The 11788-nt window shown below is 42.3% G+C and overlaps 1 protein-coding gene across 1 annotated transcript; it reads left to right on the forward strand.

Moving 5' to 3' along the window:
- The first annotated feature begins 9912 nt into the window (after positions 1 to 9912).
- Positions 9913 to 11510, forward strand: LOC119016829 (ATPase inhibitor A, mitochondrial-like). The gene is made up of 3 exons (XM_037093131.1): positions 9913 to 10085; positions 11000 to 11112; positions 11204 to 11510. Exons 1-3 carry the CDS (start codon positions 10008 to 10010, stop codon positions 11343 to 11345), a joined length of 333 nt encoding a protein of 110 aa, XP_036949026.1. The 5' UTR covers positions 9913 to 10007; the 3' UTR covers positions 11346 to 11510.
- Positions 11511 to 11788: the final 278 nt, after the last annotated feature.

Raw genomic sequence — 11788 nt, forward strand, 5'->3', positions numbered from 1 at the left:
GACAAAGGCCTGAAAATGTTTATGACCTCTTTAAAAATAGGACGTGTTCTCAACAGTTTATATTTAGTTTTTTAGCTGCTTTGTCTGCAGTGTTTCTCTCCTCTCCAACACGAACAGCTCTTGCTTGTCTTAATTGAGCCAGTGTGCCTAAATCCTGCTGCAAGCCATAATCGAAAGGGAGATTTACATCATCCATTTGTTGAGCGCTGCTCATTTTATGGGGTCAGCTGGAGAGCAGACCGGCTCGTCTGCAAATGGTGCCTCACTGTAGGCGCCGCTTCTCCCTGCATTTCGTGTTTGTTACCGCATCACGTGATATGCACCATTTTCCTCCGTGCCGTGTGAACAATTCCTTCTTGCTTTGCGGAACATTTCGTGCTAATTTGTTTTCACACAGAGAGTCATCTGTGCAGTGTCTGCTCACGAGGAGCGGTAATGTCAGAGATGATTTGGCAGCATCTGAAATGCAGCTTTCAAAAGCGTACCAGAGGAGCCGCAGTGATCCCTCAGCATTGTCTTCAGTTTCATGTCATGACCTGCGCATAGTTGCAATCAGTGAGAAAGAGGACAAATTGACTAACATCAAGAATATAATCACATTATCTAAAAAAAAAAAGAGTCTGGGATAAAAATCAAAACTGTACGAAAAGAACAGTTACTCTTAATGATTATTGTCATGTTATCGCAGCTTTAAGGTGTTAAACCACCACCTACTAGGAGTTAGCAAAGCAAGAAACGTTTTAAAAGCTAATGGATGGATTTGCACAATATTATCATATAAGCAGTGGCTGGACAAGGGATGTTCAAGGGGCAGGGGCGAAAAAACTAAAACAGGCACCAGCTGTTTGTGCACACATGGAGTTTGTTTGCTGCTATAAAGAAGCCCAGACATCGTAATATTGGAGGAAAAGTTCATCCAAAAATGAGAACATTTCTGGGGCCTCGCAGCAAGTCAGCATTAAAAAAATTTGTTTTAAAATGTAAATAAAACCTCTGAAAAAAAAGAAAAACATTAAATGGCTCTGTATACTACATGCATGCATCTCCAGAAACCCAAAGATCCCAAGATGATATTAAAAAAAACAGTATTCATACTCCAAACAGACAGTTGAGCTCATGCATCCACTTCAGATGAGCTGTGCGCTAACATGTTTAGATTAGCGGCTACAGTAAAGAGCTTTGAAAGGGTGTAAATAAGTTTATATAATTCAATCTGGGATCTCAGGGCTTCCAGCAACTTCAATTATGCTTGAGCTGTACTGAGTCACTTTCTGCAGGTCTCCATCTACTTCAGCCGAAATGTTTCGTGGACCACAAAACTTCATCCAACTTTCCATCAGCATAGCAGATAATGACTGAGTTCACCTTTTTTTCTGGGGTGAACTTTTCCTTTAACACGTATCTATAAGGATGCAGCCTCTCTCTCTCTCTCTCTCTCTCTCTCTCTCTCTCTCTCTCTCTCTCTCTCTCTCTCTCTCTGTAAACAAAATAAATCCAATCAAAATGACAAATAATTACTACATGCTGACAATATGTAAATGCCGATGCTTGCGTATGTGTCTTTGTGTGTGAAAAACACGTCCAAATGCTAATAACATCCTAAAGCTGTCGATGACTAACCACCCCCCACCCTCCGACAGCACGCACACACTCATGCACACAGCAGCGGCAGTTCCTCATTCTCATCTCAACCCCCCCACCCATCCCCCCTGACTTGAAATCCAGTATCAATTAGCACCTTGCTGGCAGTAACAGCAAGGCCCTGGCTGTCTCTTAATTGAAGGCTGTTGCCATAGAAACAGCAGATGCTAATCCTCAAGATAGGCGAAGAGGAGAAGGTCTTTAAACTCCTCGAAGAGAAGCGAGAGAACAGAGAGCGTCAACGCCATTTGCCTTCCCCAGGCAGTAATGCCTTCTTAATGATTGTCAGCAGCAAATGAAATTAATATGATTATTGAGAGTGAAGCAGCAGCAAGGTCATCTCTGAATTGTGCTTCTCCTCTCGTAGCTTCAGGAAATGAAATGCAGCGAACAGAAGAGGAGAAAGAGCAACTTTGGTGTTTTTTTTTAAATTCTGAATAACAGTTTGGGATTTTACGGGCAGAAGACTCGACTCAACTCAGTGAACTTGGACGCATTTTGACTCCATGTATGGCATATGTTTAATTTACAAACTGATATACATGTTTAGGAATTACAATAACGACCCTTGAGAGCTAAAAAGACGTGATAACTGACTTTTTTGGAACTTCTGAGCCAACAGCGGCTTGTTTTCATCATTCATCATTCATTTGCCGTCGTGTGTTTCTGGCCTCCAAATGCAGCGGAAGTCCAATATTACCTCTCCCTCAGCTCGGCGTTTGGTCTCTAACATCTCCTGAGGGAAATATCTGGCTCTTTAGCTGTGTCTGTCTGCTGTTTTGTGCTGAGCAGGTGGTGTTGTACAGGAGGAGGAGGGGGGTGTAAGAGGTTTTCACAAAAAAATGTTGCCTGCTGCTACTGAAAACAAAACTATGGGAGTGGTGAGAGTGAGCTGAAACAGAAAAGGATGCCAGCAGCTTAGCGACAACCTAGAATTTGTGCGAGAAATAATACCATAAAGCTGCAGATTCTGGTGATAATTCTGTGTATGTCGACCACTTTGAGCAACCCCTTTTATTTAAATGTACATTTAGGGCATTTAGCAGACGCTTTTGTCCAAAGTGACTTACAGTAATTCATACAGTCATACACTGATTGTATTGGCTGTCATGCAAGGTGCCGACCAGTGTATCAGGAGCCGTCGTGGGGTTCCTACCTTGCTCAAGGTCACGACGACATGCAGACCAGGGGAATCGAACCAGCAGCCTTCCAAAAACAAGACGCTGGCTCTACTCCTTTCACACTGTCACATTGTTTTCATGTTGTCATTTGTAAGTGATTATGTATGGTTCAATGTGTGGAATCTAGCGGCAGCTATCTGAGAGGTTGCACATTTTAGCCAACAAAATACCCTTTGTTTAATGGTAAAAATATGAAAGGCTCCTTCTAGGGCCAGTGTTTGGTTTGTGTTTGTCCTTTCTGGGCTACTGTAGGAACACGGTGATGCAATATGGTAGACTCAATACAAACTGCTACTTCTGTAGAAATATATGGCTTTTAGTTTCAGGTGATTCTAAACTAATGACAACATAGTAATGAACATGATTTTACATTTCTGCTGGTAGATCCTACTAAATCATACACACTGGACCTCTCAGTTCTGAAAAATGGTACTGTCAAGGACATGACAGGCTGATACACAAGAGCAGGGTCTTCAGTGGTTTTCAGGACAAGGACCACTTGGCTGATAGAGAGATGGAACAGTTGTGATGAGCAAACTAATTTCTCTGGGGGTTTTCTGAGTCTCTTGCATGATAACTTAACAAAACAATCCATCCACAGTTCACAAGAAAGTCGGTACGCCTGAGGTAATAAAACAGATAACTGGCAAATATGTTGCAATAATACATAGTTAACAGACTAGTTCACCGTTATGGACAGGTAGTAGAGCATCTTTGTTGGGTAAATGAAGTTGTTGGTTGCTTGGTTTTTAATGAATGTATCATGCGAATGATGTGGTGGATTCATGTTAATGAGACATTTACACTTTTGAAAAATCTAAACTTTCAAAAAGCCCCCCTGCAGTCACTCTGAGGACCCCCCCTAGAGGTTGCAGACCCCCTGTTGAACACCCAGGCTTCTGAGTTTTCCAGGCATCCACCCAGCTAATGTGTCCTTGAGCCAGATATCTCTGCTGTGCGCTGACCTAGCTGTGGAGGGATAAAAAAAAAAAAAAGAAAAGAAAAATACACTGAATCTCCAAATGATGCTTTCCTAACTAAGTGTAACAAACCTCGATTTTTATTGCCAGTAAAATTATCAGTAACTCTGCAGTCATGAAGTTCTTTGCACAGCACGAAATACTGTATAAGAAGCAGGGGGGGAAAAAGGCTGAGGACAGCAGGGAAGGAGTTTAAGTGGTTTTGGCTGTCCATGCTATTGGCATTCTGTCACCTAAATATTGTATGGCATTGTAAGGTGACATTTCATCTGAGATACTGGAAAGAAGCGGTGATTAGAGAGGCTGTTACACAATTAAAGGATTGGTTCATGGATCAAATCGCTGGATGCCTTTCAGCTAGACCCCCCTGCAACCAGTCAACATATTGTGCAGCAGGAACTAACACACGATTCCAGCAGTAACAGTTGTAAACAGCAGCTTTCAGTACGATTTCTCCACTCGGCCCATTTTGTGGCTGTTCGGGAAACAACACACATCAATCACACATTAATAAATACCGATAACACTGTTTACGTTGATGGTATTGTGTCTTTGGCACAAAACGGTGCTGGTTCCAAGTCATTACTGGGGAACAGAACTTCAGCTCTGAAGATTAGCAGCATGCATTGTCTTCAGCTGTGGCACAGCGTGTCCTTCAGCTCTAATGATACTCCAGCCTTTCAGAGCGTAACAGATCCGAAGGCAAGACTGCGAGACGCTGAAACCGCCGCCTTGCCTTTTTTCTGATTCAGAGTTTCTCTTGAATGTCTACACATGTTTAAAGCAATCACAGGGGACGAAGTGGAGGACTGTAGATGCTGGTATTATATTTTCTCTAATTGAGCTGAAGAGAAAAACATTACAGTACAAAGGCTATCACACACAATCTTGCACTTTCCCTCCTGATTGGGATTGATAAAGGAAAGCTGTGCCATTAACCCTCAGTCCGCCTCCTGCCTCCGTGTGGCTCCTTTACCTCCAAATGACTAAAACCCAGATGTGGTGGATCACAACTGTGTTTGTGCGTCATAGCTAAATGCCAGCAGTCTCTTGAGAGTGGTTTCCTGGAGGGTATTGCCACTTGTCTTACTTCCAGACCGTATGCGAACGCCAGGGGGGCCGACTGGACGAGGGGAGGCAAATGACCGGCTTTAGTACTGATGGAATGCAAATGGTTTTCATGTTGAAGCATATAGGACATCTTGCAGAATAAAATCAGCTGGAGACTGGCTTGTTGTGGTCACAAGTGGGTGAGTCAGTAGTGTGACGTAGAAAAGAGATGTCATCTTTGACATGCCAGCTGTGCACCTGTAGCTCTTAAATGGAAGAATTAAATGGATTGCATTGGATATATGGACAGACAGTTATAAAGTCCAGGCGCTGACTTCCTGTCCTCAAGTGCCTTAAGCAGGTTCACATTTTGTGCTTTTAGTGAAATGTCCTGACAACAACCTAATGGATAGCAATGACATTTTGGACAGACACTCATGGTCCCCAGATGATGTATCCCATTTTGTTGTCTCCAGATTTTTCAACAAAAACACCATGTGGTCAACATGACTCCACAACTTTTGGATGGATTGCCAGAAAATGTTGTACCCATATACTCATGCTCCCCTCGAGGTGAATTATAATCACTTTGTGATATCTCACTGCTTGAAAGATAGGCCTTGCATAAAACTAGCCGGTCTATACAGTACAAAAGTCATACATTTCTTTAAAATTGGTGCGACATGATGAGAGAAAACAGAGAATGAGTCAGTGATATTCACTTTGTCCAAAATGTAGAAAACCTAAATCATCTGGAATGTACTGCGCCACGCCGGACCAGAAGATACTCCAGCTGATTGGTGACATGGTTGGTTGTGTTGGTTTCGGCTCGGAGATCATTTACCCAAGCTGCCCAAGCTGCCCAAGCCCAAGCTTCAAGCTTTGAAGCCAACAACATCATGTGAAAAATGCTTCGTGAAAGGAGCATCTGTAAACACACAACCCCTCCGAAACGACTTGTTTTGCTGTCATAGTTCGAGCCATTTAGTCTGATAACATTTGAAAAGTCTCCAAGAGCCACAGGACTGAATCATTTTATCCCCATTCAAGTAAGCCAGCTGCTAAACCGGATAACAAATGACATCGCTATCAACCCCTGCTGTGCTTTGTGTTTAGTGGTAGTTAACAAATTAGAAACCCGTAAACATTACAGCTGCAGGCACACTGGCATTCGCATCATGTACAGAATATAGATGTACGTGTCAATAATTCAAACTATTCAGTGACTGCACAAAGCGGCTGGTGACCGCGTAGCAGAGTCAAGCCCTTTGCATTGTGAAGCAGCCGTTGGTGAATGCAACAACCGTACTATGAATGCAGTCTGACTCAGTCTGCCCAGTTGGGGGAAAAGTGACGTGTGAGAGCTAATTGGCTGTTTTAGGTTGCACCCTTGACATTGTAATCAGCTTAGTAAGTGAGTCAATTCCCCTTTAATTATTGCCAAGCTGCCTGGGAGCCCAGTAAATAAAGCCTGCCATTGTTTCTTGGCCAGAGGACCTTGAATGTGCACAAAGTATCGAAAAGCCCATTCATGGCAGCGCTGGCATCATGAGGGCTGTTCGCAACATGGAGCTCCAGCAGCAGCACATTGAGAGAATTAGATGAGCTGAATGCACGTAAAGAAAAACCAGGAAGTCTAAAGCCCCAGTCTAACCCCCACCCAAGGTTTATACTTACAAAACAGAATGGCTTATTGCCTCTTGCAATTCAAATGCAACTGACTTTCTGTTTGTAGCATGCTTCAGAAATGTTCTCCCCAGGAAAGAATTTATTTGTCATTTCGGTGCCTTAATAAAGTGACACCATGGCAACACAGCGCTATTACCTCATAAATATGTGCTGAAATCCCGAACAAAAGCTTTCGTTACATCCCCAGAGGTATATCAGCATGCTTTTCCCCCTCGGAGGTGTGAATGAATTTCAAATGAGAGCACCATTTCATGCAATTATTGACACTGCACAGGTAGAAGGAGGCAGATTACAGGCATTACGCATGACATGCAAACATTTATGAAAGACTGCACTAAAAAAAAAAAAAAAAAAGGGGGCTGTTAAATTGTACCATGCAAACATAATGTGAGTTCACCTTGAACGTCCTTTCAGAATAATAATGCAAAAACTGCTGAAAGGATGTTATGACAAATTTGTGATGAACGTCCTCGCGAGCGAGGTTATGAAAATGAATTGTTCGTACTGGAACGCCATACCACATCTTGTTGTCTGCATGACCTTACTTTGTCTTTGCTCAGGTTAGTGCTGTTGCCAGGATACTATTTCCAATGGCAACACTTGAGCGAGGTGAGCAGCTCTGAAAGGATCCAGATAACTGGTTGCTCTGAAACCCTGTGGACCGGAAGTCCATACAAAGACATGGCACAGACAGACACGGGGACGAGCGCAAAAAACAGCCCCTCAAAGTTCAGTTCGATCAGACATTTCCTCCTGAACATATAAAAAAAAAAAAGACTTCCGGTTCAGTTCAGCACGATTTATTGTATCATCGCGATCAAGATCACGAACAGTGGCAAGAGAGATGTTGCCCTGGTGTTTTGGTGCATGACAACAAACATACCAAGTGGGAAGATGTGAAGAGTCAAGCAAGGGAGGAAGCATGAATAGGAAATCTAAATTGACGTTATGAGAATGAGTCATAAAAATAAAGAAAAACACAGAGCCCTTTTAAACGTGCACTCATGAAAATATATACGTTCATGTGTCATATCCTTTCTAGAGGATTCGTCAGTATCATATTTTGCATTCTAACAATCATCACACTTCTGATGTGTGATGAAATGCAGCAGAATCAGTTGCCTCTGTGAATATTGGAGCCTTCCTCTCATAATGATTATTGCACTGCAGCAGTCATTGTTCTGTGTGAAACTCAATTTCCATCTTCGGGCGGTGCAAAATGAGAGGAACGCTTGCTGTGGTCCATTACAGGCGAAGAAGGAATTATTGTACATGACTGCTATGTGACTGGTAGTTTGTTCCGTATTTATTGCAACACTGGGCAGATGCTCTCCATCTGTGCGAGAGCACACTGCCACCATTTGTCGCAAAGCTGTAACTACCTCGGTTTCCTCTCAGCGATGTGGGAAAGCATGTTGTCCAGAGTGTATCCTCAAGTGTAACCTTCTTTGTTCCCATGACAGCCGAGTGCAAGTGTTTTCTCACTGACCCCATTCTTGCTGTCTTGCACAGCCTCCACGTTGTGTAGCCTCTGAACCCTTTTCCTTCATCTCTCCATCTGTACAAACCAAGGATGCTGCATTACAAAGCACAGTGACTCAACAGGTTTTTGCGCACCATTCATTTCCACAGGAGCTTCCAGATCACCATGGTCATCACTTAACAGCTTGATAGGAACGAACCACGTCACCACAACAATGCCGCGCCTACACACACCGATTGACCATCACCTGGACTGGATTCAGACATTGAAGGAGGGAGAGTCAGGGACGGTGAGCTCACACAGCACTGTGCTGGGCTGAGCATTACCTGGCAGGGAGAGCTCTTCAACAGTGCAACTCCATTCTGATGACTCATCTGTACTGAACACCCACAACCTCTCTTTGCTGTGCAAAGCTTCCCTTTGTATTGCTGAGTGCGTCTCATCCAGCACTTAAGAGATGAGCACCGGGACCCAAACTTTTGAGCAGCACAGGGATGTTCAAATTTGTGTAGGGTGCTGACAGAATATGAACTTGAAATTATTATACTGACCTGTGCAGCTTCTTAAAGAAAAGATAAAGATAACTGATCACAAAGGAGGGAAAGTCTGTATGCTGTTGCAGAAATATTCTGTACGAGTGCTCCGGACAGGTTCACAAAATTCACTTGAAGACGGGGGTTTGCAAGGTATTTTATGAATCCGTCTTTGGCTTGAGACCTGGCCAGAGTGAATCTGTGGATCTCTGTATGCTGCTAAGTTTTTAATGGTGAGGTTCACCCAAAAATGAGTCATTACTCAATCCCATGCCAATGGAAATTCGGGTGAAATTTGGTAGCCGACGAAATATTTCTGGAGCTTCACGGCTCGTCTGTCATAATACAAAGTCTCCAAAAGCCACAAGATCCCAAATTGATTCGATGAGACATTATTGTATTCCCCCGATGCACCCACCTCTGACAAAATGACAAAAACTGACAAATCACTTCTAGCTTAGCAGCTAGTGAAGATTCCGGCTTTGAGATAGGTGTAAGTAACGTCTTTTTAAATCAATTTGGGATCTTGGGGCCATTTAATTGTTTCTTTTGGTTGATTTTTGCATTTTAAGTTTAAAACATCAGGCCTAACTGGACTAATGCTGCTGGATGAGCACAGCCAGTGGTAAAAGAGGTTCAGACATACACATCTGAGGTACTTGTACTCAACTTTATACTTTTCTTCTCAGGCCACTTACTCCTTTTACGTCACTACACTTATTTGACAGCTTGCGTTACCTTACAAACAAATGGAATGTTTATCATTGATTAAACTACCAAACAGTATACAGGTACATTGTATACAATTAGGCTAATTAGGCTCTTGCTCCTCCTTGCTGTATGTAGCTCCAGAGACATATTGACATGTTCTGACTGTGAAGGTTTTGCTATTCATGCCACAGATCATTCATCCCCACAGCGATCAGACTGTTTAACTCAAACACTACCTGAACAATCACTTTCCACTCACTTTGTTTTTTGTTTTTTGTTTTTTGTTTGGTTGTTTGTTTGTTTTTTGTGAATTTTGTATTTTAAATGTTCTATTTAACTTTATGCGCATTTGTCTGACTCTTTTTCCTGTACTTGCTGCATCTTGAGCTGTTGTAACAAGTGAATTTCCCTGCTGTGGGATCTCATTTAATCTAATCTATTGACAAATATTTAGAAATTTCAGAGATATTACATTATATTTCTTACCAAGCTTACCCTTCACTGGCATTCACTGATAGATATTTGTATTGTGTTGACTGCCTGGGCACAGCTGCAAACAACCGCTGCAGTTCTCCCCCTTCACCGCCTGGGGGCAGCAACAAGCCGACATGTGACAGAGGTTGCTAGGCACCACGCCCACTAAAAGGCGTTCCTTTTCAAATTTCCGCATTTTGAGCAAGGCACAGTAAAAACATTAGAGACAACACAGTGAGAAACAATTAACGAATAGTATCCGACCATGTCACGGTTTCTTCTGAGAGCAAACCTGCGGAGAAGCATCTTCACTCAGATGAACGTTAGAATGGCATCTGAACAGGTAAACTGTGGTGATGGTTGGCGTTCTCAGGGTTTTAGCATTAGCTTGCTAATATCAGCAAAGTTGTTAGCCTTACAAAGTTAGCAAGGCTAGCTAATGGCTAACTTATAGAGTCACATTTGTGAAGTAGCTTTAACATAGATGTAACGTAATGCACGTTAATACTGCAGCATATGTCGTTAGTAGTAGTAGTTAGTAGCAGCATGTGTCGTGTAGTTTAAGACCTCAAATGCTCCTGTATTACTAGATTCTTACGCTCCAGTGTTAAGTAATGCCACATACAGTGAAACATGCACTTTAACTCATTAATCAGTTACTGCACAACGCAGAACAGCGACGTACAACTAAGCAAAAGTCTACAGTTTAGTAGCAGTGATAGATGTGTAACTTTGAGCAGAGATGGCATGCGAAGGTAATAATATGTAGAAAATCAAATGTATTTCCTTAGCTCTTGCGGAAGGGATCGTTTGATTTCCCCTTGCTATTAAAGAGATTGTTTTAAGAGTTGCATTATATAGTTCAAGTTATTTAAGAGAAATCTAAATGTACACATGTTCTTACTGCCTCAAAATGTGTCTGACAGGGAAATGTGGCATCTGTAAATCAACAACACACAGACAACAACTGTATTGTTGTATGAAAGGGTTGGAGCAACTGTATATACTTAGAGAAATTCAATAGTTCATCTATTAAAGAAACATCATCAGCAAATACCGGTGGTGCTTTGTTTATTTTAGGCATACACCAGGAGAAAATACATGATTAACTTTACAATCATTAGAGGCCCCTTTTATAAAATGTGTTTTTGTCTCACAAAACCAACTGAAGATATGGTGTGATACCTTGTGTATATTGTGGTGCACTTCCTTGATTGTGAATTGTGACAGTAAAAACATTTCCTCTGCTTATCCCAGCTTGGTGAGTTGGGCACGGGAGCAGGCAAAGGTGGAGGTGGAGGAGGCTCTGTGAGGGAAGCAGGGGGAGCGTTCGGAAAGCGACAGGTGGCAGAGGAGGAGCGCTATTTCAGGTGAAGAGAATGCAGCAGCTGAAGCTTCTGCCTGTATACTGATTGTTTTTTCCACAAGATTTTAAACCTAACCTTTTTTTTCCACCTGCAGGCAGAAGGAGAAGGAGCAGATGGAGGCGCTGAGGAAGCACCACACGGAGGAGATAGAGCACCATAAGAAAGAGATTGAGCGCCTGCAGAAAGAAATCGACCGCCACAAGGGCAAAATCAGGAAGCTGAAACACGATGACTAAAGCTGGGAAGACTGTTCTCTGAGAGTCCGCCCATCCCATTTGCCAAGTCCAATAATGATCATATATTGAATGATTTAACCGCTTATCAAGGCAGGTCCTGTATGAAATTTCATACTGAATTCACAGATGCTAATATGAAAATAAAGTGCTTAATTTTGCAACATGTCTATGAGTCATTGTTCATCCCTCTTGTTTGCTGTATAAATGTCAGCTGTTGATTGTGCTTTGAATTACAGCTGATGTCATTGTAGTATGTACAGAGAGGTAAAGTTGTGTCATTCAAGGTTCAACTATGAACAGTTGATGGTGAAGTGCTCTTTTTCTGACCACTGCACTGCTCTCTCAGGCTGAATATACAAATTACTGCTATTTAACTATCCACTCTACCCCTTACTGTGGTGTGGTTCTCTGTTATTTTATATATGTTATTTTTATAAACTTGT

Source organism: Acanthopagrus latus, chromosome 3 (assembly GCF_904848185.1).
Source record: "Acanthopagrus latus isolate v.2019 chromosome 3, fAcaLat1.1, whole genome shotgun sequence".
NCBI lineage: Eukaryota > Metazoa > Chordata > Actinopteri > Spariformes > Sparidae > Acanthopagrus > Acanthopagrus latus.

Bases quoted from the DNA above. Each gene is read 5' to 3' on its own strand.
- LOC119016829 (XM_037093131.1), top strand. From the start codon at position 10,008: ATGTCACGGTTTCTTCTGAGAGCAAACCTGCGGAGAAGCATCTTCACT. The intron at 10,086-10,999 runs GTAAACTGTGGT...TGCTTATCCCAG, and splicing joins TTAGAATGGCATCTGAACAG to CTTGGTGAGTTGGGCACGGG. The intron at 11,113-11,203 runs GTGAAGAGAATG...TTCCACCTGCAG, and splicing joins GAGGAGGAGCGCTATTTCAG to GCAGAAGGAGAAGGAGCAGA.